Below are 24,579 nucleotides of genomic sequence, written 5' to 3'. Positions count from 1 at the left end.
ACACATATTATAAAGGGCCTTCATGTGGAAGCTTTTTACTGAAGTCCAATGAAATAGAAAACTCTGCACATTTAAAAATATACATTTAAAATTGTTTTTTATTGTTTTATTGGGCAGTACAAAATACAGTCAAGGCAGATTCCTACAGACTTGTAAATTCATCTCAGCAGTCCCTTATGCTTAAAGTTTGCTCAACCCCATTTATATTCACTACTACCATTCACTTTTTACCACTAATATCTTCCCTGCTGTCTAATCACTAATATCTTCCCTCCTGTCTAATCACTAAGTTAAGGGAAAAATAGTCATTTACTTACAGAAATATAATGGGTATTAATAACAAAATTCCATTTCCCAATTAAAAGCTATGTCAAAGAAAAAAAACAGTAGAGGCATTATTTAAAACTTCTAAATGGCCTTGTGAGTATAGTCTTAGTTTAGCTTCCTTATTTTTTTGTATGCCCAACCTGAAATGACATCACATCACAGTATGTTGCTTTTTCAGTATGAAGTTAATGGGCTTTCCTGCTGTTTAACTGCTTTGAGATTTTAAAAATGCATTCAGCTACATAGTATTCAAAGCATGGAGCTGGGCGCCACAAAGATTTGGGCCTGGCATCACCCAGAAGCTCAAGGAAGGGAGCGGATGAGCACTTTCTCCATTATACATAGTACTTGATTGTTCATGGAATACAAATTTAAATATAAATGAACTATATATAAATGCCATAATAAAAAGTATACGAAAGTGCTTTGGAAGTACAGATAAGAAAAGTGACACTTCTAGCCTGAGAATCAGGGAAGAATGGTCCTTCGAGGACTTGAAAGAAAAAATGGACAGAATTAAGGCAAAGACGTGAGGACTAGCTTTTCAGTCTGAGGCAGAGTGGAGATCGAGCACAGCAAGAGGTTTGGTTGGTGCCTATATCACAAACAAGGTTTAACAGGAAGTTGGATTAGCAATTGAGCCTTGAATGCCAGGCTAAAGATTTATGATTTATTATAGAAGCAGTGGAGTTAGTGGAGACGTTTTAGTGATGTATCCTAGCTGATATCTAAGGAAGATTAATCTGGCAGGACTTGTGAAGTAGAGGGTAGGCTGGCAGTGGAGAGAATACTTAGAAGGTAGAGGTGGGCTGGGTGTAGTGGCTCATGCCTGTAGTCCCAGCACTTTGGGAGGCTGAGCTAGGAAGATCACTTGAGACCAGGAGTTCAAGACCAGCCTGGGCAAGTGAGACTCCATCTCTGCAAAAAATAAAGAATAAAATTAGTTGGGTATGGTGGTGCACGCCTGTAGTCTTAGCTACTTGGGAGGCTGACACATTAGGATTGCTTGAGCCCAGGAGTTGGAGGCTGAAGTGAGCTATGATCAGGCCACTGCGCTTCAGCCAGATGACGAAGCAAGACCCCGTCTCTATTAAAGAAAAGAAAAAAGAAGGCAAAGGTGAAACTAAATAAAGAATCCTGGTGAGGGACCCTACAAAGATAGGATCGGTTGATGAGGCAGCCACCAGCATGAGAGTCAAAAGAGACCAAAGAATAAGAAATGATGTCAAATGTCAAGGATGGCAATACCACTCACAGAAACAGGGAAGATGGCGATTTAAAGAGCTTGAAGTAGCAATAAGGCAAATGGAAATGTCATTTTCCATAAAGAGTTGTGATATCTTTTCTCCTGCATTAACGTTTCTTAAATACTGATAAAGTATTTTTAAAAATTACTAATGCTGACTGGCTCAGTGGCTCACACCTGTAATCCTAGCACTTTGGGAGGCCGAGGCAGGCGGATCACTTGAGGTCAGGAGTTCAAGACCAGCCTGGCCAACATGGTGAAACCCCATCTCTACTAAAAATACAAAAATTAACTGGGCGTGGTGGTGTAATCCCAGCTACTTGGGAGGCTGACCTGGGAGGCGGAGGTTGCAGTGAGCCAAGATAGCGCCACTGCATGCCTGTCTGGGTGATAAAGTGAGACTCAGTCTCAAAAAAAAAAAAAAAAAAAAAAACTAATGCTTTTGTAATGTTTGACCTTTGAAGCATATTTCTTAGGAGCTCAGAAATGGAGCTCCTTGCACTATGCATGTGTTGTCCGTGAAAACAGACATTCTCTGTGATGGCTGTCCTTGTTCTCTAAGATGATTTCACTATTTATTTTGTAAGGTAAGCAGTAGAGTGATTTCTGATTTTTGACATGAGAAAATAAAGGAATGGGTCTAAGCAACTATTAAGGCTGCCCAGGCACAAAGCTATGAGATATATAAAATATAAGCCATCAGTGTTGTTGTAGTAGTAGTTAGCATGGTGAATAATAAGTATAATATTGCTTGGAGCAAAGCAAATGGTAAATATCACAAGGATGAGGAGACTCGCCTTAACATACCACAACCATCTATGATCATATGCACTAAGTGTCCGGATGATGGCGGTGTAGCAGTAGATGATAAGCACAAATGGAATTAAGAATCCAAAGAATGCCAAGGAGATGAAGTAGTAGAGTTGGAAGGGAGACGAGGACTCGCATGTGTCGTGAACATCATGGCAGGTGGTGATGTCTGGCTGAACAAGATAATATTCCTGCTTCAGGATGAAAAATGGCAGCATATATAAGAAAACTGTTGCCCACACCAGTCCACATGTTACCAAGGCATAGGTGTGCTTGGGCAGGCCCCGGTAGGTGAAAGGATGGACGATGGCCAGGTAGCGATTGATGCTGATGCAGGCAAGGAGCAGAATGGAGCAGTACATGTTGCCATAGAAGATGACTGTGGTAGCCCGGCACAGGACCTCTCCAAATACCCAGTTGTTCCCATTGAGATGGTAAGCTATCTTAAAGGGCAATGTAACACAAAAAAGAAAATCTGCAATGGCCAGGTTGGTGTAGAATATGGTCGTACAGATGGATCTGGTCCTGAAGAAAAGCATCCACAGGGTTACAGCGTTGGCCGGGACACCAACTACAAACACCAGGAGGTAGATGGCAGGTATCAGTTTGGTACTTAAGGAGCTGGTCAGGTACCCCATGGTAGCATTTTTCACATGGAGATGTGAAGCACTTTCTTCAGGGCACTTAATTTTTACAGTAATGGTGGCTCCTGTCCAGCCTTCTAAGGCAGAAAAGGGGAACTCTTCAAAAGAATCTGGGGGAGCTCCACGAAAGGTCTTAATATGTAAAGTTGGCTTTGCCAAGTTGTTTGTATCATTTTCCATGCCTGTAATTGAAAGAAAGTATTAACATAAATTTATAGTTCAAGAAAAAAGAAAGCAATGTGTTTAATTATTTATAAATAATTTCTGTGATTGTAGAATTTAAGATCACTTTTATTTTAAAAGTTATTATAGATTAGTCACTCAACAAGCATATATTTAATACATATCATATGCCCCAGAACAACACTATCTCATGCAGAAACAAAAACTAAATGATCAGTCCTTGTGTGTGAGGTGTTTATAATACTATTGGAAGAAACAAAAAAGCCCATCAGAACATTATAGGCATGTTGACTATAAACTATATAGGCATTCCGACAATACTTAATAGATTCAGATGTTTGAGCAAAATGTCAAGGAAAAGATGAACTTGAGCAAAGATTAGCAAGGTTCATAAAAAGATGGAATTTAATGAGTAAGATTCTGCTGGTGATGAATGGGCAGAAGCATAATGTGGGCTATCATGGGATCTGGGAATGCCAAATAAGTTGATTTAGCAAATTTCTATTGTATACTTATGTGTCAGTGGTGTAAAGTTTTAAATAAACTCCATTTCTATCTGTAAGTAATGCTACTAGTGTAGAAGATGCATAAAAATGCATTGTCTTATGCTAATAAGGTACAGCTGAGAAAGGAAATTTAAAGAGTGAGTGACAGCTAAATTCCTGAAGGGCCTCTAAACTGTCCTAAGAAATCATATGTCTATTCACAGATGCTGGGATTGCACACATAATTTTGAACAGAGGAATAACCATTGTGTTAGGCAGAATAATAGCACCCCCTAAGATTCTACCTGCTAATTCCTGGAACCTACAAGTGTGTTTGTTCTTTTACCTAGCAAAAGGAATTTTGCAGATCTAACTTAGTTAAGGATCTTAAAATGAGATTTTCCTGGATTGTCTGGGTGGGTCATATATAATTGTAAGAGTCCATTTAAGGGGAAGGTAAGAGGGTCAAAGTCAGAGATTTGAAGACACTACGCTGCTGGCTTTGAAGATGGAAGAAAGGGTCGTAAGCCAAGGAGTGCAGGCAGCTTCTAGAAGCTGAATAAAGCGAGATAGCTGAGTCTCTCCTAGAGCCTCCAGAATGAACCCAACTCCACCAACGGCCTTGATTTTAAGACCTCTGATCTCCAGAAATATAATCTGTTGTCTTAAGCCACTCAATTTGTAGTAATTTGATATAGCAGCAATAGGAAACTAATATAGCCATTATTGTGACTTGTTTTTAAGATGTCTTAGGTAATAGTTTAGAGAATAGATTGAAAAGGTAAGAAATTAGAGGCAAGGGGACCTGATTTGGAGGCTACTGTTATCATTCATAGCTCAGTGAGTTACTGAGCTAGAACAGTGGTCATGGAAAGGCAGAGGCGAATACATGAGACTCTGATGGTGGCTCAAAGGGACTTGGCATCTGATTGGCTTTGGGGTACAGTGAGGGAGAGGCAGGAAGCAATAATGACTCATGTTTCTACTCTAGATGACTTAGAGGGAGAGAATGCCGTTAACTGAGTTGGAGGAAGAGACAAGGGGGCAGGATGGGGGAGAAGCTACAATCTGTTTTTAGTCTGACTGAGGATGAGTTGCTGGTGGAATATTAGTGTGTAAAACGTCCAGCAACTGGTTAGAAGACTAGATGTGGGTCCAAAATTCCAGGAGCCCAAATTAGAGGCATGGTTTATTGTAGTCTGCATGGAGGCTCTCGTTTAATTTAGTGGAAGTGGTTGAGATGGCCTAGGGAGAGTTATGAGAAGAAAGAATCCAAAGGTGGACTTTAGGGGTAATGACAGATTTTAAGGGAAGAGGAAACAAAGGAGGAAAAATCAGAAGATGAAATCGGTGTGAGGACCTAAGAAGTTGGAAATGAATTCTTTAAAAGATAGAAACACATCAACTATATGCTATCAATATTTGGTGTTACTTGGCATGTTGATGTTAATAATCCTAATTCCTGCAATTTCAAAAACAAAATCTTAAAGCTCAAACCTGAACATTTATTATTATATAACTTTTTGTAACCCTTTCACATGTATAGAAAATAGATTCTCTCAGATTTCTAATGTTACCTTTAAGATAGACTTCTATGCCAAATATAAACCTCATTCTTATGGATTTAAAATGCCAGTACTGGGCCATTGCATCTTGTCCCATGGCCTCAAAATTCCTCCATATTGAATGCTTGAAGTTAGTGTTTAGTAACCTGTGTCTCATACAGAGCCAGTTTCTCTTCCTGCTTTAATCTCTAGCAGTTAGCTCCTGGGTGAAATGGAAACCTTCCAAGTAAACCTGAGATTGCACAAACTGAATTCATGGAGTAAAATAGAGGAGGTGTGGCCTGATAACTTAGGGTATGGAGGTGATCAGGTATCATTTAAGAAAAGGTAGATTAGGCTGGGCGCGGTGGCTCAAGCCTGTAATCCCAGCACTTTGGGAGGCCGAGACGGGCGGATCACGAGGTCAGGAGATCAAGACCATCTTGGCTAACACGGTGAAACCCCGTCTCTACTAAAAAATACAAAAAACTAGCCGGGCGTGGTGGCGGGCGCCTGTAGTCCCAGCTGCTTGGGAGGCTGAGGCAGGAGAATGGCCCAAACCCGGGAGGCGGAGCTTGCAGCGAGCTGAGATCGTGCCATTGCACTCCAGCCTGGGCGACAAAGCGAGACTCTGTCTCAAAAAAAAAAGAAAGAAAGAAAGAAAGAAAAGGTAGATTAAAGAAAAGGAAAGAAAAATGTGGGAGGCAGCATTCTTCTGTGCCTGTATTTAGAGGTGATCTTTGAAGGTGTGTGTGACACACAAACCCTTCTGCTCACTTTTGCATTTTGGAAAAATTCTTGCATCTGACATCACCCAAAGAGAAGTGCCTTTAAAGATAGGCACAAAGGCCGGGCGCAGTGGCTCAAGCCTGTAATCCCAGCACTTTGGGAGGCCAAGGCGGGCGGATCACGAGGTCAGGAGATCGAGATCATCCTGGCTAACACGGTGAAACCCCCGTCTCTACTTAAAAAAAATACAAAAAACTAGCCGGGCGTGGTGGCGGGCGCCTGTAGTCCCAGCTACTCGGGAGGCTGAGGCAGGAGAATGGCGTAAACCCGGGAGGCGGAGCTTGCAGTGAGCTGAGACTGCGCCACTGCACTCCAGCCCGGGCAACAGAGCGAGACTCCATCTCAAAAAAAAAAAAAGGAAAAAAAAAAAAGATAGGCACAAAGTTAGAGAATGGTGGCTGAAGATCATGCCGTACAAGTTATTAGCCTGATTTCAAAAAGCTGTTAAAACCAAGTGTCTGTCCGTTTACAGAAAATTTCTGGGATTTAGCAAGACATCATGCCTCCAGACATGCCAAACAGTGCCTGTGTTTTGTGGAAAAGTTGATTTGATTCCATTTTCCAAGAGAATGCCAGATCTGGTTCCACTTAAATAAGTCTTTTATTCCTCAGAGCCTGGTTTTCCTTATGAATTGTATTCATTGTTAAATTTTTTTAATGTATTTTAATTCTTCATAGAGGCTTCCATTGGGCATAATGTTTCCAAAATGTTTTTCTGTCTAGGAAAAGGCCTTGAAGAACTAATCCAAAGGGAATGAACTCCGGCCTCTCGGGGGTGTCCAAAGGAGAGAATACGGTCATGGATTCATTCACAGTTTCTGTTTCTAGTTGAGCCAGTAAAGCCCCTTCCTCATCCATGTTTTCCGTTTATCACTAGAGACAGAAACTAAAAACCATGGCTTCAGGCTGCTAAAAGCCTAAAGCAAAACAAAACCACAACAAAATAAGGCAGGTTGGACGAGCTTGCTTCTTTCTTCCTTCACATTTCTCCCCCACCCCTATGGAAGAAAGCAAATTCACTGCCTCTTTGTTTCCTTCAGAGGCCCCCCATTTTCACCTCCATCAAACCCTACTAGTGTCTTGAAGGAACCACCCCCGAAAACCTTGTTTCTTTTGCAATTCTGCTTCTTAACATATTGGCCCATCTACTCCCAGAAAGAGCGTGCACTTACTGTATTCATAAATCCCACATGTGCTTACTGCTAATCACCACAGATTCTCTTAGAGCTCTCTGCAACAACTCAGGGATTCCAACTGTGAATATAAGCAATGTTCCTTTAGAAAGCATTATTTTCTGTTTTTGTTTCCCTTGCTATGTCCAGTCTTTGCCTCTCCCACTCCTAACAATGTTGACTGGAGTGTGTGACCTAATAAAAAGTGACAGGTACACACCTATCCCAAATTTGTTATTTTTGGAAAAAGCAGGAGGCTTCAGGCTAGCATTGTGATGGGTAAAGTGGAAAGTACATTCGAAGTTGGATAATAGTATTTGGGAGACCTTATTTCTAAAATTAAAACATCATATATGAGGGTAGGGAGAACTCCCCACTGAAAGTCAAAAAAGGTCGTTCATTTTGGAAATACTGACTTATTAGCATTGCCAGCTATTGAAAGCAGATGACTTCTTTCTGGCAATATTCTTTTTTTTTTTTTTTTTTTTTTGAGACGGAGTCTCGCTCTGTCGCCCAGGCTGGAGTGCAGTGGCCGGATCTCAGCTCACTGCAAGCTCCGCCTCCCGGGTTCGGGCCATTCTCCTGCCTCAGCCTCCCGAGTAGCTGGGACTACAGGCGCCCGCCACCTCGCCCGGCTAGATTTTTGTTTTTTTTTTTTTTTAGTAGAGACGGGGTTTCACGGTGTTAGCCAGGATGGTCTCGATCTCCTGACCTAGTGATCTGCCCGTCTCGGCCTCCCAAAGTGCTGGGATTACAGGCTTGAGCCACCGCGCCCAGCCTCTGGCAATATTCTTGTTTCTCCCATTTATGTCTCATCAAGAGGTATAAACACAGGATATATTTTTTAATCCCTTGAAAAAGTGCCATCTTTGCTTAACCAGAAGAGAAAATTCTTACAAACACAAAACATCTTTCAAAATTGCTCCCTGACTTAATTGTAGACATCTAAAATCTTGAATATGCCACACATTTTTAAACATCAGGAGGGAACACTTAGTCTTTGACCAGGTTTGAATAGAGTGAATGAACTATAGATGTTCATTTCCATGGTTCTACCTTTTAATAATAAGATCAAACTGCCTTTGGAGTTTGCAGTTTGTGTGAGATGCAAAGAAAGCTAGGTTCAGTTGACTCTTAATTTGTAACAGGAACGCACGTCCCCATCCAACCCCCTGAGAAAATTGCTTACCGCTCTGACAAAAAGTGGGCAACAGAAGCAGGAGGCCAGCAGCTGCAAAGATGAGGGCTTTCATTTTGATGACCTGAGTCTCGTCTCTTGAACGTTATGAAACGTATACAATCATGGAGCACAATTTCACCTCAGTTCCATGTGTCAGCAGCAAATGGAAGCCTTGGTCTGTCTGTAGAAGTTTGCTCTCCTGTGCCGAGCAGGCAGGAAACTTGCACTGGTCCGCCGTAGGGAAAGGATGTAACCCACTCGATGCTTCAGTAAACATGACTCAGGCCAAGCCTCTGAGTGTGTTACGTTATCTCTGGAGAAAGGCATTTAACTCTTATCCACCCCCAACAATCTATTCTGAATAGGTGCTGTAATTCTCCCCTAGTATATTTGCATTTAAAGAATGGCAGAAATTACCGCAGGCCTTTACAGAACTAAGCCAAAAACAGATGTTGAGCAGCAGTAAGTTTTGAATCTGTCCCATCTTTCATTTCTTATCCATTTTAAAAATGCAGTTCCAGAGTGTAATTTCTACTTAATAAATTATCCTTTCTTTTATCTTCCCAGCTATTTCAAATCTTAATTCTTAAACACCTTATATAATTATAAATTAATCATGGAAAACAAACATTTTTTAAGAAATTCAAACTGAGTGGTCAATTGCTTTGAAAATTTTCCATCAATATCATATTGATTTGAATTTGTCATCAGTGCCTGGCCAGAACCTGGCTTTTGAGTGGTGGTGGTTTTTCTTTGCTGGGTGAGGATGGGGTTTGTTCGGGCTTTTTTTTTTTTTTTTTTGCCTTATCTTGATGTGTTTTAAGCCATTCAATAACCCTTAGCGTCAGATAACTGGAGGAACCTCCCAAACAACACTGTTCAATTAAACTAAAATCATAGCACATCATTAAAATAAAAACTCCCTTTATTCCATGAGTGCTGATGAATAAGTCTACAATAAGATATTTTTAATAAGGGTAAAATATACATAACATAAAATTTACTATCTTAACCAGTATTAAGCATATGGTTCAGTAATGTTAAATGCATTCACACTGTTGTACAACATATAAGCTTTTATGAATTGTTATATTCTGTAGAGTATGACTTAAATACAGTTAAAAAAATACATTATAACAGATTTTTCTGTAGTAAATAAAACTTAAACTTGAAGACTTACCACCCCACTGCCTGCTCCTTACAAAATGCAGCAAGAATCAGAAAATACAAATTTCACATGAGACTTAAAGGCCAGGGATAAGCTAGGAAGAAATTGATCTGCGGAAACCTTTCACATCTTGATTAAATTACATTAGACCAAGATTTTTACAAAGGTCAGTGTTTAATACTTCAACTACATAATATATGGTTATACAAACTGAGATTGAATGCTATTATATTGCAGAAATAAAAAACATAAAATATTGACAAAGGTTTTTTCTGTTTAATTAGAACTTTTCTGGGAGTTATCTAAAATCAGGAATTTATGACGATTTGCACATGGCCTAGTTTCTGGTCATTTAATTCATTTTTTTTTTTTTTTTTTTTTTGAGACGGAGTCTTGCTCTGTAGCCCGGGCTGGAGTGCAGTGGCCGGATCTCAGCTCACTGCAAGCTCCGCCTCCCGGGTTTACGCCATTCTCCTGCCTCAGCCTCCCAAGTAGCTGGGACTACAGGCGCCCGCCACCTCGCCCGGCTAGTTTTTTGTATTTTTAGTAGAGACGGGGTTTCACGGTGTTAGCCAGGATGGTCTCGATCTCCTGACCTCGTGATCCGCCCATCTCGGCCTCCCAAAGTGCTGGGATTACAGGCTTGAGCCACCGCGCCTGGCCTATTTAATTCATTTTTAACTCTTCCGTTGAACCTGGCTGTTTAACTGAAGTGGAGGTGTGGCCGTCCCATAAATATACTATTATTTTCAGTCTTCTGGTGAACAACTGAAAAAGCAGACTTGGCCGGTCGCAGTGGCTCACGCCTGTAATCCCAGCACTTTGGGAGGCTGAGGTGGGGGGGATCACTTGAGGTCAGGAGTTCGAGACTGGCCTGACCAACATGGTGAAACCCCATCTCTACTAAAAATATAAAAATTAGCCAAGTGTGGTGGCAGGTGCCTGTAATCCCAGCTACTTGGGAGGCTGAGGCAGGAGAATAGCTTGACCCTGAGAGGCGGGGGTTGCAGTGAGTCAGCCTGGGTGACAGAGGAACACTCCATCTCAAAAATAAAATAAAATCAATAAATTAAGAAAAAGCAGACTTTACATTGATAAGATTCAACTTTTACTCTTGGTTTTACATTTAACTCTAGCAACCTTTAGTTCAATGTTTCATAATTTAAACTGCTGACTTAAATTCATCTGATTTGTAATTTCTCTCTTCAGTTTGGCTCATAAGACTAATACTTTAAGCTTTGAAGTAAGATTGTTACTGACTTCTCATCTGGGTAAAAATCTGTGTGGTGCATCTTCTACAGTGATAAGTTATGAAGGCAGGTAAATACCCTTCAAAAGAACTGAGACACATAAATGAACTCGTAGAGCTTAGTTTTTAGGCTATACCTGGGGAGTGTTGGGTTCTCTGAGATCTTGGAAACAGAGAAAAATTAGCTCCTGCTTCCTTGTCTCTTTTTTCCTCCTCTTGTCTTCCCCTTTCCACCCAGCTTCCTGTTTGAGCCTCCCCCATCCATTCTTAAAAGAAATGAAAAATCTTGCTGATGCTTCCATTGTAGTCTGCCACGTAGCTAGAGGTGATTGTGGAAGCAGGCACCAAGACTTCTCCAGAGGTCTCCTTTAGCCCAGATGTTGCAGGATGAAATAACAGATACTTTATCTCATTTTCAGAGCCCTTTCCACATGTATTATCTCACGTTAGTCTTTGAGGAAAATAGTGTTAGAAGCCTGCCAGAGGAACCAGTGACTATTTCCTCTCCTTGCTGCCCCCATCCATCTTAAGTTTTAAATGACAGAGTCAGTGCCGGATCCATTACCTTTCATTCATCACAGTCTTGACTTAGGATTTAGAACATGACACTTACTCCTACACATAGGTAAAATGTTCCCATTTGTTAAATGTCACATGTTTCCTGAAAATATCTCTGCTGATAATTATTTACTTGCCATCTCAGACAAGATTTTATAAAACACAATTGCTACCTAGAAGTTCCACTTAATATCTGTCAGGGCTGACTTTTGTAGCAGGACCATCAGGATCAACCCAAAGTTAAATATGAATATTTACCTATAATAGGAAAAATGCAATACATTTTCATTGCTACTGTTGCTCCCTTTCTGAAGCTATCTTTAACTACTTAATCTTTGCTCCCCCTGCAGCTCAACACCTTTACCATAAGTTAACCCTTTCTCACCTATGTCTGGATCATGTGTCTGCAGCATATATTGCCCTGATCACATTGTATTATAATTCTTTTTCCTTTTATTTTTACTTTTTTGTGTGTGTGTGAGACAAAGTCTCACTCTGTCGCCCAGGCTGGAGTTCAGTGGCCTGACCTTGGCTTACTGCAACCTCCACCTCCCAGGTTCAAGCTGTCCTCCCACTTTCCTCCCAAGTAGCTGGGACTACAGGCATGCACCACCACACCTGGCTAATTTTTGTATTTTTAGTAGAGATGGGGTTTCGCCATGTTGGCCAGGCTGGCCTCGAACTCCTGACCTCAAGTGATCCACCCCTGCTCAGCCTCCCAAAGTGCTGGGATTACAGGTGTAAGCCACCACACCCAGCTGTATGTCTTGACACATCTATCTCTTACACTACATTGTTAGCTCCTTGAGGATAATCACCATGTTGTTTGTTTTTAATTTTTGTCTCTGTGTCTGATAAATATGGACGATCCCTGTGTTTCTCTCAAATTAAAAATATCCCATGGTACCCTAGGGCCCCTTGACACTTAGTTTGGGAACCACAGTAATTGATTGAGGGAGAGAGTGTTTGACTAGGGTAGCCCAGGAAGGCTTTTTGGAGTAGGTAGCATCTGAGTTGAGACCTGAATGGTAAGAAAAAGCCAACAGCCACGCTGTGAGGGTAGATAGAGTATTGTGGTATGAAAGAGACTCATGTGAAGGTCTAGAACAGGAAGGGGGAAGTAGAGGGGTGTGAGGTGCAGCCAGAGAGGCAGTAGGCAGGGCCATGCTGTTGGAGCCCCACTGTCCCTGAGAAGGCACCTTGTGTTTCCTTCTAACTGCTGGGGGAAGCCTTTGGGGAAGGTTTAAGCAGAGGAGTGGTGCACTGAGCTATCCATTTTGAAGGGATCCTCTAGGCTCTCTATAAAGGGCCACTGTGGTGAGGGCAAGCTTAGATGCAGCAGAAGCTACTAGGGGACTAGTGCGGCTGTCCAGTTGGGAGATGATGAAGGGTTGGACTAAAGAGTGGTGGGGAAGAAGGGGGAAGTGGTCGGGTTTGGGGTCTGCTTCATCAGGAGTGTATACAGTACATGGCAGAGCTGGGTAGTTGCTGATTAAGAATTTGTGGGAATTATGATTAAATGGCTCCTCAAAAGCAGTTATTAATTCTGTTTCCTCATCATTCACTGTTCTTTCTTTTTATTCTGTGACATTGTTCCCAGGACTCTGAGAGTGTTTCCAAAGTGCTCTGGCTGGATGAGATACAGCAAGCCGTCGATGAGGCCAATGTGGACGAGGACAGAGCAAAACAATGTAAGCCCTCACCTCCTTTGCTCTTGAAACTTGTCTTTTTGGATTTGGTTATGTGCCTGAAGTCATGCGATTTTTAATTTCTGGAAGATTTGGATTCTTACCAAGTTTTAGTTCTTGGACACATAATTATACCAAAATTAGTTGGTTGCCCTGTTGTCAGTGATTTGACTCTATCTCCAACAAAATTTAACAATGTTGCTGAACAAAATCCAGAAGGTAAAAAATAGTTTTTAAGCTCTCAAATTGTATAATTGAATCAAATCCTTTTTTTCTCTTGATTTTTAGAGAACTAGATCATTTCTACTTAATAGATGCCTTTTTCTCCTTTCCATGGCCTTTATCGTTACCAAGGTTTTCCATAGAAACAGAACCAATAGGAGACCTATGGAGTTGGCTAGCTGATCATGGTGCAACTAGAAGTGAAATAGACTGGCAGTCTACTCAGTTCTTACTTAATCTGTACAACTGGAAGAGTTTTGACTCAAGCAAATAGAAGTCTACCTTGAATCATAAAAAGAGTCATGGACCCTCAATCAATTCCCAGAATGGGGCCAGTTTACAAATCCAGAACCCCTCAAATGAAGGGAAGGCCAGGCCCCTTGAAGAAGAACTCAGCTACACTACCAAAAATGTATACTGTTAGTCTTTCTTCCACCCCTCCCCCAAAGGGACCTATGGCCTTTTACCAGGGTGATTGTACTTAGGAGAAAGGACATAATCAGACTTTTGGGGATTAGTGGACACTTGCTCTGAACTGACACTAATTCCAAGAGGCCCAAAACATAACTGTGGTCCACCAGTCAATGTAGGGGTTTATGGAGGTCAGGTGATCAATAGAATATTAGCTCAGATCCATCTCACAGTGGGTCCCTAAACCCCTTCTGTGGTTACTTCCCAAGTTCTGGAGTGCATAATTGGAATAGGTATAATCAGCAACTGGCAGGATCCCCACATTGGTTCACATGATAAAATTGTTTAACCCTCTATTTTTAAGGAAGAATAATATGAAAATTCACATGATAGTCTGAAATAGCTTCTAAATTGCTATACTCACATTCTCCATATATAAATTAAGATTCCTAAAAGTATATTTCATTAACCTGCCAACTCATGGCATAATTAGAATCTATTCTGTTGTATCAGGTCCGAGAAGGTTTTTAAGATGACTTTGTCTTACTCCACAGATGGGCTTTTCAACCTCGGAAGCATCTGTGAGAAACATCTGGGCTTTATTTCCTTAGCTTAGAAAAATGTGTGTATTTCTCTAACCTGAACTTTTATTCCCTAAGGAACTTTGAAGTCTTTCCTTTCTAGCACGCCTTAAGAAAAAAAATAATAAAGTGGAGGTGTGTATATAAGAAATTTCAACTTAAATATAAAACTGAAGGAAGCCATATTCTGAAGAGACACTTTTGAGAAATTCAATTGTAATTTAGACATTCAGATAGCCTAAAATGGTTATGATTTGTCTCTTAGAAATCAAACCAATTTAGAAGGTTTTTAAAATTTTCTTATATTCATTGTTCTTACATTTGGCCTGCAAATGTTAAGTTGATTCTGTTTTTCACATTGAGACTCATGGTACTATTGACTATAAAAGTAAGAGGTTTTCTCAAATGTATAATTTTGTACTCTGTACTTGCACATCTAAAATCCTATCTTTTCCCTCTGTCCTGTCCCTTAGAGGAGCTGATATACTTTCTTTTACTATATATAACAGCAAAAAAGATTTTCCAAAGTTAATACTATCTATGAGAGTTTTCTGACTTTCAACAAGAATTTAACCTTTTAGAAACATTATTCATTATTTGCATGAAGACTTGAAATAGATTCTGGTCACACACTATAAGCGTCAAACACACTCTCAGATAATATGATAAAAGAAAATGTGTTGGCCCAAATATGTTACCATCAGCAAAATTTAAAAGGGCAGGGTAACTCAAGTCCCTTTCATTTTGGCCCAGTGTTCACATTCACTGGAGTATCTTGCTTGCTGAAAGTAGATTTGCCTCTACTTTTGATTCCTTAGAGCAGTCTTTCTCTACCTTTTTCTCATTATGGCACCCTAAAGAATCTTTTTAGACAGTTTTTTCTCTAATCACTCCTTACCATGAAATTTTAGTGCCACAGATATATTGTATACCTGTTTATGTGCCATATGTAGACCTGTACTTTATACATAAAGAGATTTTTTTCACTCTCTCCCTGCAGAAACCAATTTTTGCCCCTTTAGGGGTTATATCACCTCCACTGTGAATGTGTGCCTTAAGAGAGCCTGCTGGTATATGGCTTAAGATGTAAAGCAAACATTTTTTGGATCTCTTAGGAGATTTATGGGAGGTTTCTTAATTTGTTCCTTGGCAGAAACATACCTGACTTTCTGGGGTGAAAGTCATCTATCTGATATCTGGTATCTGTAGCTATCTGGAACTTAGCTACAACTCACAGATTAAGGAAAAAAGCAATCAAAATAGATATCTCAAAGTAAGCACATTGAAGTTAATCTACTTTTTTCACTGAGGACCCCTCAGATAGACACTTTGCGCCTGTTGATTCTTTTCTTAGGCAAAACTCTATTATCTTTGGTAGTTTCTTTTCCTGTTTGATTGTGACTCAGAGCACATCAGAAGCCACAAGTCACAAGGCAGTAAAGTGCTTAAGCTGCCCTAGGCAGGCACATCAATGTCAGTAAAAAGTGACAGCTGACAGTGAAGGAAGAAGGAAAAACTAAGAGGTATAGGAGTTATTAAGGCTATTGTGTGCAGGAGCCAGTAAACCCAAACACCTCCATAGTCCTTGAAAATAACACCGGATTATAGCACAGCACAATTTTAATGACAAGAAGGACTCTTCTGGCAGCTCTCAGCAGACATTAAGCACCTACTTTATACCAGAGACTTTGGGTAAAATAAGGAGCAATAGCGACTGTCCTGTTAGAATTTTCTCTAAGGCATGTTTTAGAGTTTCATCAAAAATGATTCTATTAAGATGAGAGTTGGTCCATAAAGGAATTAGCTTTAGTTATCTGGAAATTTACCTGTGAACCAGCACATCAATACTCAATGATAATATATGCAAGAAATGTGTGCCTTTTGTAATATCTTTTAAGGAAAATTGCATTTTATTGGGTTAGATGACACTGTCACATGTAGTTTATGTGATAATTTTTGTCATTTTCTTATTCCTTTGGCTATTCTCAGACCACAAACTTCTCAATTTCCAGTACTCTATTTTCTCTATCCTACAAAGCTTTCCAGAAGAAGAGGAAAGGGCAATGTCTACCTACTTCCTGTTAAACTCTATTGGCATAAGAACATACTGCCATACCTTTTGTTCAATAACCACTGGAGTTTGCCTGAGAAGTTCTCCTTTCATCTCTGTGTGCCCCTCCAGATTTGCATGACTTTGACTCCAGGTTGTTGAAAGTCAATCTCTGTTTTCCTTTTGCCTTTAACCCTCATAGTACTATGCACCTGTGAACATAATTTGATGAGAACAGATTGTAATTTAATATTTGTAGAGTTTGATGTACGTGTAAGAAAAAAAGAAAAAGTATCCATGTCTCCCTTCTCTTTTCATCAAGATGTTTTCCATGTAGTAAGTATTTTAACTTGGCTTCTTTTCATTTTCTGGTTCTACTTTTCTAACTCAATGCATTTACTGGTTGTGAAAACGCTAGTCCTACTGATTGGACATTCTTACCTGAAATTAAAGTGGGAAATAATTCACTAAGTTAACTTCCCTTAGGCAACCAAGAGTTTAATATGGTTTTGTTAATGAGGAGGGGTAGAAATTCGCAATGGGATAAAATGCTAGTTAGGTCTAAAATGGTTCCAGAATTAAGTTTTAGGACTCCGTCATACATATCCACCAGCTCTGCCTTTCCAGAACTCTTGTTTAGGTTGTTTATGACAATCTTGCTAAATATATTAGCACTATACAAGAGAATACCAGGATTTCCATCACTTAAAAAGCATTTTGCTTATCCTAAAGTAAACAAATGTCTTTGTAAAACTAGTTCTCAAATACATGTTAATGGCCTAGGTTAGAGCTACATATCTACTGTTGGTGTGTATTCACCCCATTTCATAGATTACTACAGCAAGCAAAACCTAGTGCCTTGATACCACGTATGAGTAACCAGGGAAGACTGTTGTTTTTAATAAACCATACTCCCATGGTATCTAATTCTTCTTATGGACTAAACTGGTCGGTGAATTTGTGATTGTCTTGGGCATATGTGGTGAATATTCTCAAAGGGTAAAAATGTTTGATACTAATGCATTCCTAAAACGTCGAATTATATATTTGCATGCCTTGAAGTAAGTAGAAGATAACCATTAACAAGAAACTTCTTTTTTCAATTACCCAGGGGTTACTCTGGTGGTTGATGTTAATCAGTGTTTGGAAGGAAAAAAATCAAGTGATATTTTGTCTGTATTGAAGTCTTCCACTTCTAATGCAAATGACATAATCCCGGAGTGTGCTGACAAATACCATGATGCCCTTGTGAAGGCAAAAGAGCTCAAATCTGAAAGAGGTAAGTTGGTTTGTTACTTTAGTGCAAGCTATTTTAAATATCATTTCTGTGGTATTATATTTTCTTAATTTTAAGACAAGTATTGCTTTCAAATTAATATTTCTGTAATTTTTTGTCATCTATGGCTAAGGAAATTAGGAAGAGTTTTAAATGTTTCTTTTTAGTTTTGGAAAGCTATGATGAGCTCAGTGGCAATATATGGATGGCATTAAGAAAATGTCATATTTGAGGAATCTGTGCCTTATACGAGTTATGCTTATTGATTCATTTATTCATATGGGTAGACCAGTGATATAAATAGATGTTTATACTAATATTTTCTCTCACTTAATCCTTTGTGATTGTACAATATTAAATAGGGGTAAAGAGTAATTTTGAATATATGAAATAAAGTACAATGAGCCAGTCTGCAAGGGATCAGTGGGCAAAGCTAGGCAACTAGTTATGCCTACTCAATCCAACGGCAGAACCTACATTGTTAGCTCTGGAAATAATCTTTGAGACTATACAGTTTGATACTCATTTTTCAGATTTGGAAATTCACATTGGTAAGATTTCAGACCGAGGAAAAGAATGGTAGACCCAAGGACAATTAATTTTTAATCTAGAATTCCTTTAGTAGATTCTATTAAGCACCTACTATTTCCTACTGTCAAGCATCAAGGTGGCTCTCAACTTCTAGGCTAGTGTTTATTTGTACCACATTGTAGGTCATCTACAGGATAGTATTCATCTTTAAGAAACTAGTGTGACAGCGTATGGCCTTAGAAGTAGAGCTTAAGGAAAAAAAAAAACTTTTTTAGTCCAACTTGATGTTTGTCTAGTAGTACCCTATGTACTTGCTTTCAAGTTTCATATATTTCCAACTTGGAGATTCCACCTTAAAATTCAGTAAATTTTCTATTAATGAAATGACCACTCTCTTACTTGGCATCTGGTCACCCTTGAGTCCCTCTCTGTTCCATTCAGATCTCTTCATCAGGAATTACTATAATGTCCCCTGTCTCATCCTTCATTGGGAAAGAATTGCATAATTGTATTAATGAGCTATCCTAATTTCAAATTCATCCTGGAAAAACTTAGTTTATCTTCTGTCTCCTAAACTTGCCTATTTCATTTTCCACGTGTCATATTTGGGTGACTATGGTCAAATCCCTTTGTATCCAATTCAGAAACCTAGGAAGCGCTTCAGGTTCATTCTTCTGGGAAGAAAAAAAGGCAGCAAGACTTTTGTCAACTGAGATCGTATTGAATCTATAGATAACTTTGAGAAGTCTTGCCATCTTAACAATATTCTGATCCATGTACATGGGATGTCTTTCCTTTTAATCAAGTTTAAAACTCTTTCAACAATTTTTTGTAGTTTTCAGCATACAAGGCTTGCATTTGTTTCATTAAATTTATTCCTAAGTATTTTATCATTTTTATTCTATTGTAAATATTGTTTTTTAATTATATTTTGGGATTGTTTATTGCTAGTTTATAGATACACAATTGACTTTTTATTGAGAAATAATTTATATGCCATAAAATTGTCCTTTTAAGGTATGTAATTAAGAGGTTTTTAGCATATTCACAAGGTTGTACATCCAACACCTCTAGTTAATTCCAGAACATTTTCATTACACCAAAACAAAACCCAGTACCTATTAGCAGTCAATCCCCATCACCCACTCCCCAGCCCCAGGCAACTACTAATCTACTTTCTGCCTTTGGCCTGTTTTGGACATTTCATGTAAACAGAATTATACAATACATAGCCTTTTGTGTCTGGCTTCTTTTACCTAGCATAACATTTTCAGAGTTCATTCATGTAGTATTTGTCAGTTTGTCCTTTTTAGGGGCTAATATTCCATTGTATGAGTATGCCACATTTTGTTTACCCAGTCATCAACTGATGGAACCTGTATTCTGTGCCACCCTCTCCCCCCAACTTTTGGCTATTCTGAATGAGACTGCTATGAACATTCATGTCCGGGTTTTTTCGTGGGCGTATCTTTTCATACAACTGATTTTTGTATATTGATCTTGTATCCTGCAACCTTGCTGAACTCATTCTAATCATTTTTAGTACATTTCTTGTGCTGCCATCTGCCTTAATAAAGTTTCGCTGAAATCCAGCCACACATTAATTTATATATGATCTATGACTGCTTCCCTGATGCAGTGGTAGTGCTGAGTGGTTGTTTCAGAGACCCACAGCCTGCAAAGCTGAAAATATTTGCCTTTTTTTTCCCCAAGATGAAGTCTCGCTCTGTCACCCAGGCTGGAGTACAGCAGGGCAATCTTGGCTCACTGCAACCTCCACCTCCTAGGTTCAAGCAATTCTCCTGTCTCAGCCTCCCAAGTATCTGGGATTACAGTTACATGCCTGGCTCATTTTTGTATTTTTTAGTAGAGACGGGGTTTCACCATGTTGACCAGGTTGGTCTCGAACTCCCGACCTCAGGTGATCCACCTGCCTCGGCCTCCCAAAGTGCTGGAATTACAGGCATGAGCCACCGCACCCAGCCCCTACTCTCTGACTCTACAGAAAAAGTTTGCCGACTCCTGTTCTAGAAAGAAGAGCATCCCAAGCAATTAAAGACTGATTTTCACCTCCCAATAGAGCTATGAGCATTGTTTTCAGGCATGCACAGGATGATTTATTCTTATCTCTTTCACCTCTGGTTCTAGGATGGCTATCTTTTCCCAAACTAAAACATCCACCATTCGGTGGATGGATTACTCAGCCTTATAACTCAGTTTAACGCTTCTATATGTTCGCGTATGATTTTGTCTGGAAGGCATCTAAAAAGTATGCCTCCTTGTGGAGTGTTCATCACCTCTTAACTAACTGTTATCAGTCTTTTTTCTAAGTAACAACCCAACTATATTTCTTAGAAAAACTATTTGGAACCCATGCTGGAAAGTAGCTCTCCTCAGCCTCTTATCTAACTACATTCAAACTAGATGTGAAAAAGATAGGAATTCTTCCTGCCTGTTACCTACTGACATCCTAACCCAAGTAAAGCCTTCTAATGCCATTCAGATCTCTTCATCAGGAATTACTGTAATGTCCCCTATCTCATCCTTCATTATGAAAGAATTACATAACTGTATTAATTAGCTATCCTAATTTCATATTCATCATGGAAAAAACTTAGTTTATCTTCTCTCTCCTAAACTTGCCTGCTTCTTTTCCCATGTGTCATATTTGGGTGAGAGCTAAAAACAACAGAAAAATATAAGAAGTTCTAACTTAGACTAAACTAAGTCAACTGCTATCAAGTGAGCTTTAGACTCATTGCCTTTCCAGATAAATCAAAGTTCAAGTGATTGGCTTTTAACCAACTAAGAAATTTTTTACTTCTCAGTTTAAGTGATGGGAGAAACATTTTCACCAGCTTTGCTTGCTTTCTTCCCTTCCCAATGAGTTGCCTTAAGAAGGGTGATTATTCTTCTGAAAACATTTATGAATCTGACAACTATTGATAATTGAAAATATCATAATTGCCTGGTCGTGGTGGTTCATGCCTATAATCCCAGCACTTTGGGCAGCTGAGGCGAGTGGATTGCTTGACCCCAGGAGTTTGAGAACAGCCTGGACAACATGGCAAAACCCATCTCTACAAAAAATACAAAAAATTAGCCAGTTGTGCATGATCCTGTGGTCCCAGCTACTCTGGAGGCTCATCTGAGCCTGGGGAAGTTAAGGCTGCAGTGAGCCTTGGTCACACCACTGTTCTCCAGCCTGGGTAACAGAGTGAGACCCTGTCTCAAAAGCAAGAAAGAAAGGAAGGAAGGGAGGGGAGGGGAGGGTAGGAAGAGGGAAGGGAAGGAAGAAAGAATAATAATTACTTGTAAACATCCTAACTTGACTGTACAATGTATTTTGTAGTAGACCCATGTTTCTAAACAGATGAACCAGCTGTCTGACTGCCCATTGAAAAGAGATACTTCTCTCTTCCTGGGCATTGACAAACAGAAAGAACAGGCGAGGGGCATTTAAAGTCAAATGAAGCATTAACACATATTAAAGACCTTAAAGTTACCCCTGCTTAGTTATTTCAATGCATTTCAATATTTTGTGAAGAAATTCACTTGAACTTTGATTTACCTGAAAAGGTAATGAGTCTCATGCTCACTTGGTGCAGTTGACTTAACTTAGTCTAAGTTAGAACTTTTTATCTTTTTCTGTTGTTTTTTGCTCTCAGGTCTGGGACCAGAATTGTAACCATTCAACAAAATAAACAGATTTCTAAATATGAAGTTTAGCCCATGGATTCATGAGAAGGAGATATTCTTGACCAATCGAAGTCATAACTACCATAGGTTTTTCTATCACCCCTCCCCCAAAATTAAGTTTCAAAACAAATTTTTTTTCTCATTTTGTGTGGTTGTGTAGCACAAAATAAGTCAGAGGAACCAGGAATTTTCTTTTTCCCTACATTAGTTGACCTTTATGTTGTGCTTATGCCATTTTGTACTTTGAGTAACGTTGTCTCCAAAGGTTCTGCTTTGGTTGAATGCCAGTCATTGGCCCTCCTTAAATAAGGGCCACAGTCCTTGTGGGTATCTCCTTGTTGGAGAAATTGCAGGTAAACTTTGTAAGCAAAGAGGATCTTGCCGATTGGTCTCCTTTGTCTACATGTGTTGTTGTTTGCATCTACCTGGGACTTACAATTATTGTTTGCTTTTCCTTCTCTTTGACTGTTTTTGGCCAAACATGTTTTCATCATCCTAATGAAAGATTTAAGTTTCAGAGCTAGCCTTAGACATTTATGTCTCTTCCTTTTCCTTGGGTTAGCAGGCATCTGCCATTAAATACATCGAATTTATTCCATGTTAGTGGGTCATTTCTGATGCCTTTGACTGTCTGAAGGTTTGGTGAAAAACATATTCAATTATTTTACATATTAAAGAAACTACGCTAATGTTTAAGGGTTCACTGTGTCTCTATAGAATTTAACAAACTTTTTTCTTTAGTGTCTAGTGAAGGTTCATGGCTCAAACTCAACCTGAATGAAAAATATGACTACTGTTACAACATTGATTCAAAAGAGGGCTCCTGGGTCATACCTGAATCATGCTTGTATAAAGAATCATGGCTCACAGGAAAAGAAATCGAGGTAGGAGGTTGGTGTTTGATTGATAACTGTACTGTATAAAGTTAAATTTGACTGGTTGTCTATTTCTGAATCATGGAAGTGATGAGAGGAACTAATTGATTTATCTGAAGGCTGGATATGTAATGAAGTCTTCATGAACTGCAGGTGAATGTGGCTGCATTGTTACTAATGTACAGAGTTTTTTCCATATTGGCTTAACAAAACCAAATAGAGCAGGGGGAAGAAATATTTCACTATTTATTTGGGATGGTAGATTATCCTAAGAAATCAATCTTAAGATTTTTCTTGACTTAATTAAGCTCAATTAATGATAATTCCTGGGTTGTCAATATTTAAAAGGTATTTCTTTCCCACCCATCTCAGCCTGCAACTTAACATTGTACCTTTCAAACCAATATGTCATTTTTTTCTACAAAGTGCTAGAGAGGGCATCTCTGCCACACATGGCCCCAGCCATCTCCAGGACAGCTTCAGAAGCAAAGAACAGAGTTGGGCAAAGAGCAGGATGGGTAAACATTAAACGTTTGCTGCTTCTGAGATGGTCATCTTAGCATGTTTTCATTGCTTAACATTTCTAGAGCTCTGGATGTACCCATGTCCAAATGTAAGTGCTAACATCACAATTGAGTGTATCTTATACTTGGCTTTCGATTAACTGACATAAAAATTAGCCATGTGTCCATATATTGCACTAACCAAGAGTTATACATGATACATTGAATTGGAATTTCTATTTAACTACTAAAGATCCCTTTTAACTAATCCTTGACCCACATTTGAAAGCTTTCTTCCAACAGATTTTACTTATTGAAAGTAATTTATCCCTTCTCTCATCTCTTTTTAACCAAACTATATAGATAGTACCTGTTTGAGCTTCTTGTTAGGAGTAAAGAAATAGTGCAGTAGTGAACATAGCGTCGTTATTGACTATTAGGACATTTGTTAGTTTTTGTTTGTTTCTCTTTTTGGGGGTACATTTGTTATTTTAAATACAGAAAGAAGAAACTCATTTAGAAAAGTCTGTATTAGGCGAAGCCCCATCTTTACTAAAAATACAAAAATTAGCTGGGCATGGTGGCGAGCACCTGTAATCCCAGCTACTTGGGAGGCTGAGTCAGGAGAATTGCCTGAACCCAGGAGGCGGAGGTTGCAGTGAGCCAAGATCGCACCACTGCACTCCAGCCTGGGCAATAAGAACTATACTCTGTCTCCGGGAAAAAAAAAAAAAAAAAACCCAGAAAAGTCTGCTTTAGAATCTCAGGTTCAGATGCTTTTTCTCATTGTAAACAAGACTAGCTGGAGTCTCAGGGGTCCTCCTGATTTCCCCATGTGCCTTGTCCATTGTAGTCCTAATTCCCTCCCAAATATTCAGCAATTTTTATATATACAGGAGCCCAGGGCTGAAGTATTTACAAAAAAAGATAACAAGAGCAAAGCTAGGAGAAAAAGTACAGCCAAAAGAGTTCTTTTCAGTTTCAGTTCTAGATCACTGAATTTCATTCATTTTTTAGTTGCCCCTCCCTACATAGAGGAACGAGAGAAGCACTTTGACAATAGATTATTTGTATAATCATGGCTTTGTTAGAGCTGAATATTTTCTCGCAACATGGGAATAGGGGGACTAAATGCTTGGTGAAGATTTCCTGAAACAAAAGACTTAGCTATAAACAGGTAGTGAAGTAGATCTTGCCGAATGGCCTTCTCTGTGAGGTTCTTCTTTGCTTTGTCTGAGGTTGGTGGCCAGCCATGAAGAAACAAGAGGAGGTAAAGTCAGAGGAATGTGAAATTGGAATCAACCCTTGTAGCAAGATGTCTGAAACAAGTTATGGCCAAAAGTAACCTTTCCAACTGGTGTCCCTGCAAATACCCAAAGAATGTGTGG

General features: G+C 39.4%; 2 protein-coding genes across 7 annotated transcripts in view; one reads left to right on the top strand and one right to left on the bottom strand.

Annotated features, from left to right (window-relative positions):
• LOC105475120 (IQ motif containing GTPase activating protein 2) overlaps positions 1–24,579 on the top strand; it is a 310,678-nt gene that overhangs the window by 217,194 nt on the left and 68,905 nt on the right. For all 5 annotated transcript variants that reach the window (XM_011730127.3, XM_024790772.2, XM_024790771.2 and 2 more), the window contains 3 exons: positions 12,956–13,046; positions 17,419–17,586; positions 22,555–22,697. In XM_011730127.3, the coding sequence (XP_011728429.1) occupies positions 12,956–13,046; positions 17,419–17,586; positions 22,555–22,697 (402 nt within the window). The remainder of the gene's footprint in view (positions 1–12,955; positions 13,047–17,418; positions 17,587–22,554; positions 22,698–24,579) is intronic.
• LOC105475118 (coagulation factor II thrombin receptor like 2) lies at positions 73–8,624 on the bottom strand. 2 transcript variants are annotated; one of them, XM_011730123.3, is made up of 2 exons: positions 8,390–8,624; positions 73–3,209 (listed from the first exon to the last, which is right to left on the bottom strand). In XM_011730123.3, exons 1-2 carry the CDS (start codon positions 8,451–8,453, stop codon positions 2,149–2,151), a joined length of 1,125 nt encoding a protein of 374 aa, XP_011728425.1. In that variant the 5' UTR covers positions 8,454–8,624; the 3' UTR covers positions 73–2,148. The 2 variants fall into 2 exon arrangements, with proteins under 2 accessions (XP_011728425.1, XP_011728426.1); XM_011730124.3 differs by lacking the exon at positions 8,390–8,624 and adding an exon at positions 7,201–7,298.

Source organism: Macaca nemestrina, chromosome 6 (assembly GCF_043159975.1).
Source record: "Macaca nemestrina isolate mMacNem1 chromosome 6, mMacNem.hap1, whole genome shotgun sequence".
NCBI lineage: Eukaryota > Metazoa > Chordata > Mammalia > Primates > Cercopithecidae > Macaca > Macaca nemestrina.
The sequence above is the reverse complement of the archived record's forward strand: the minus strand, read 5'-3'. Positions and strand labels throughout refer to the sequence as shown.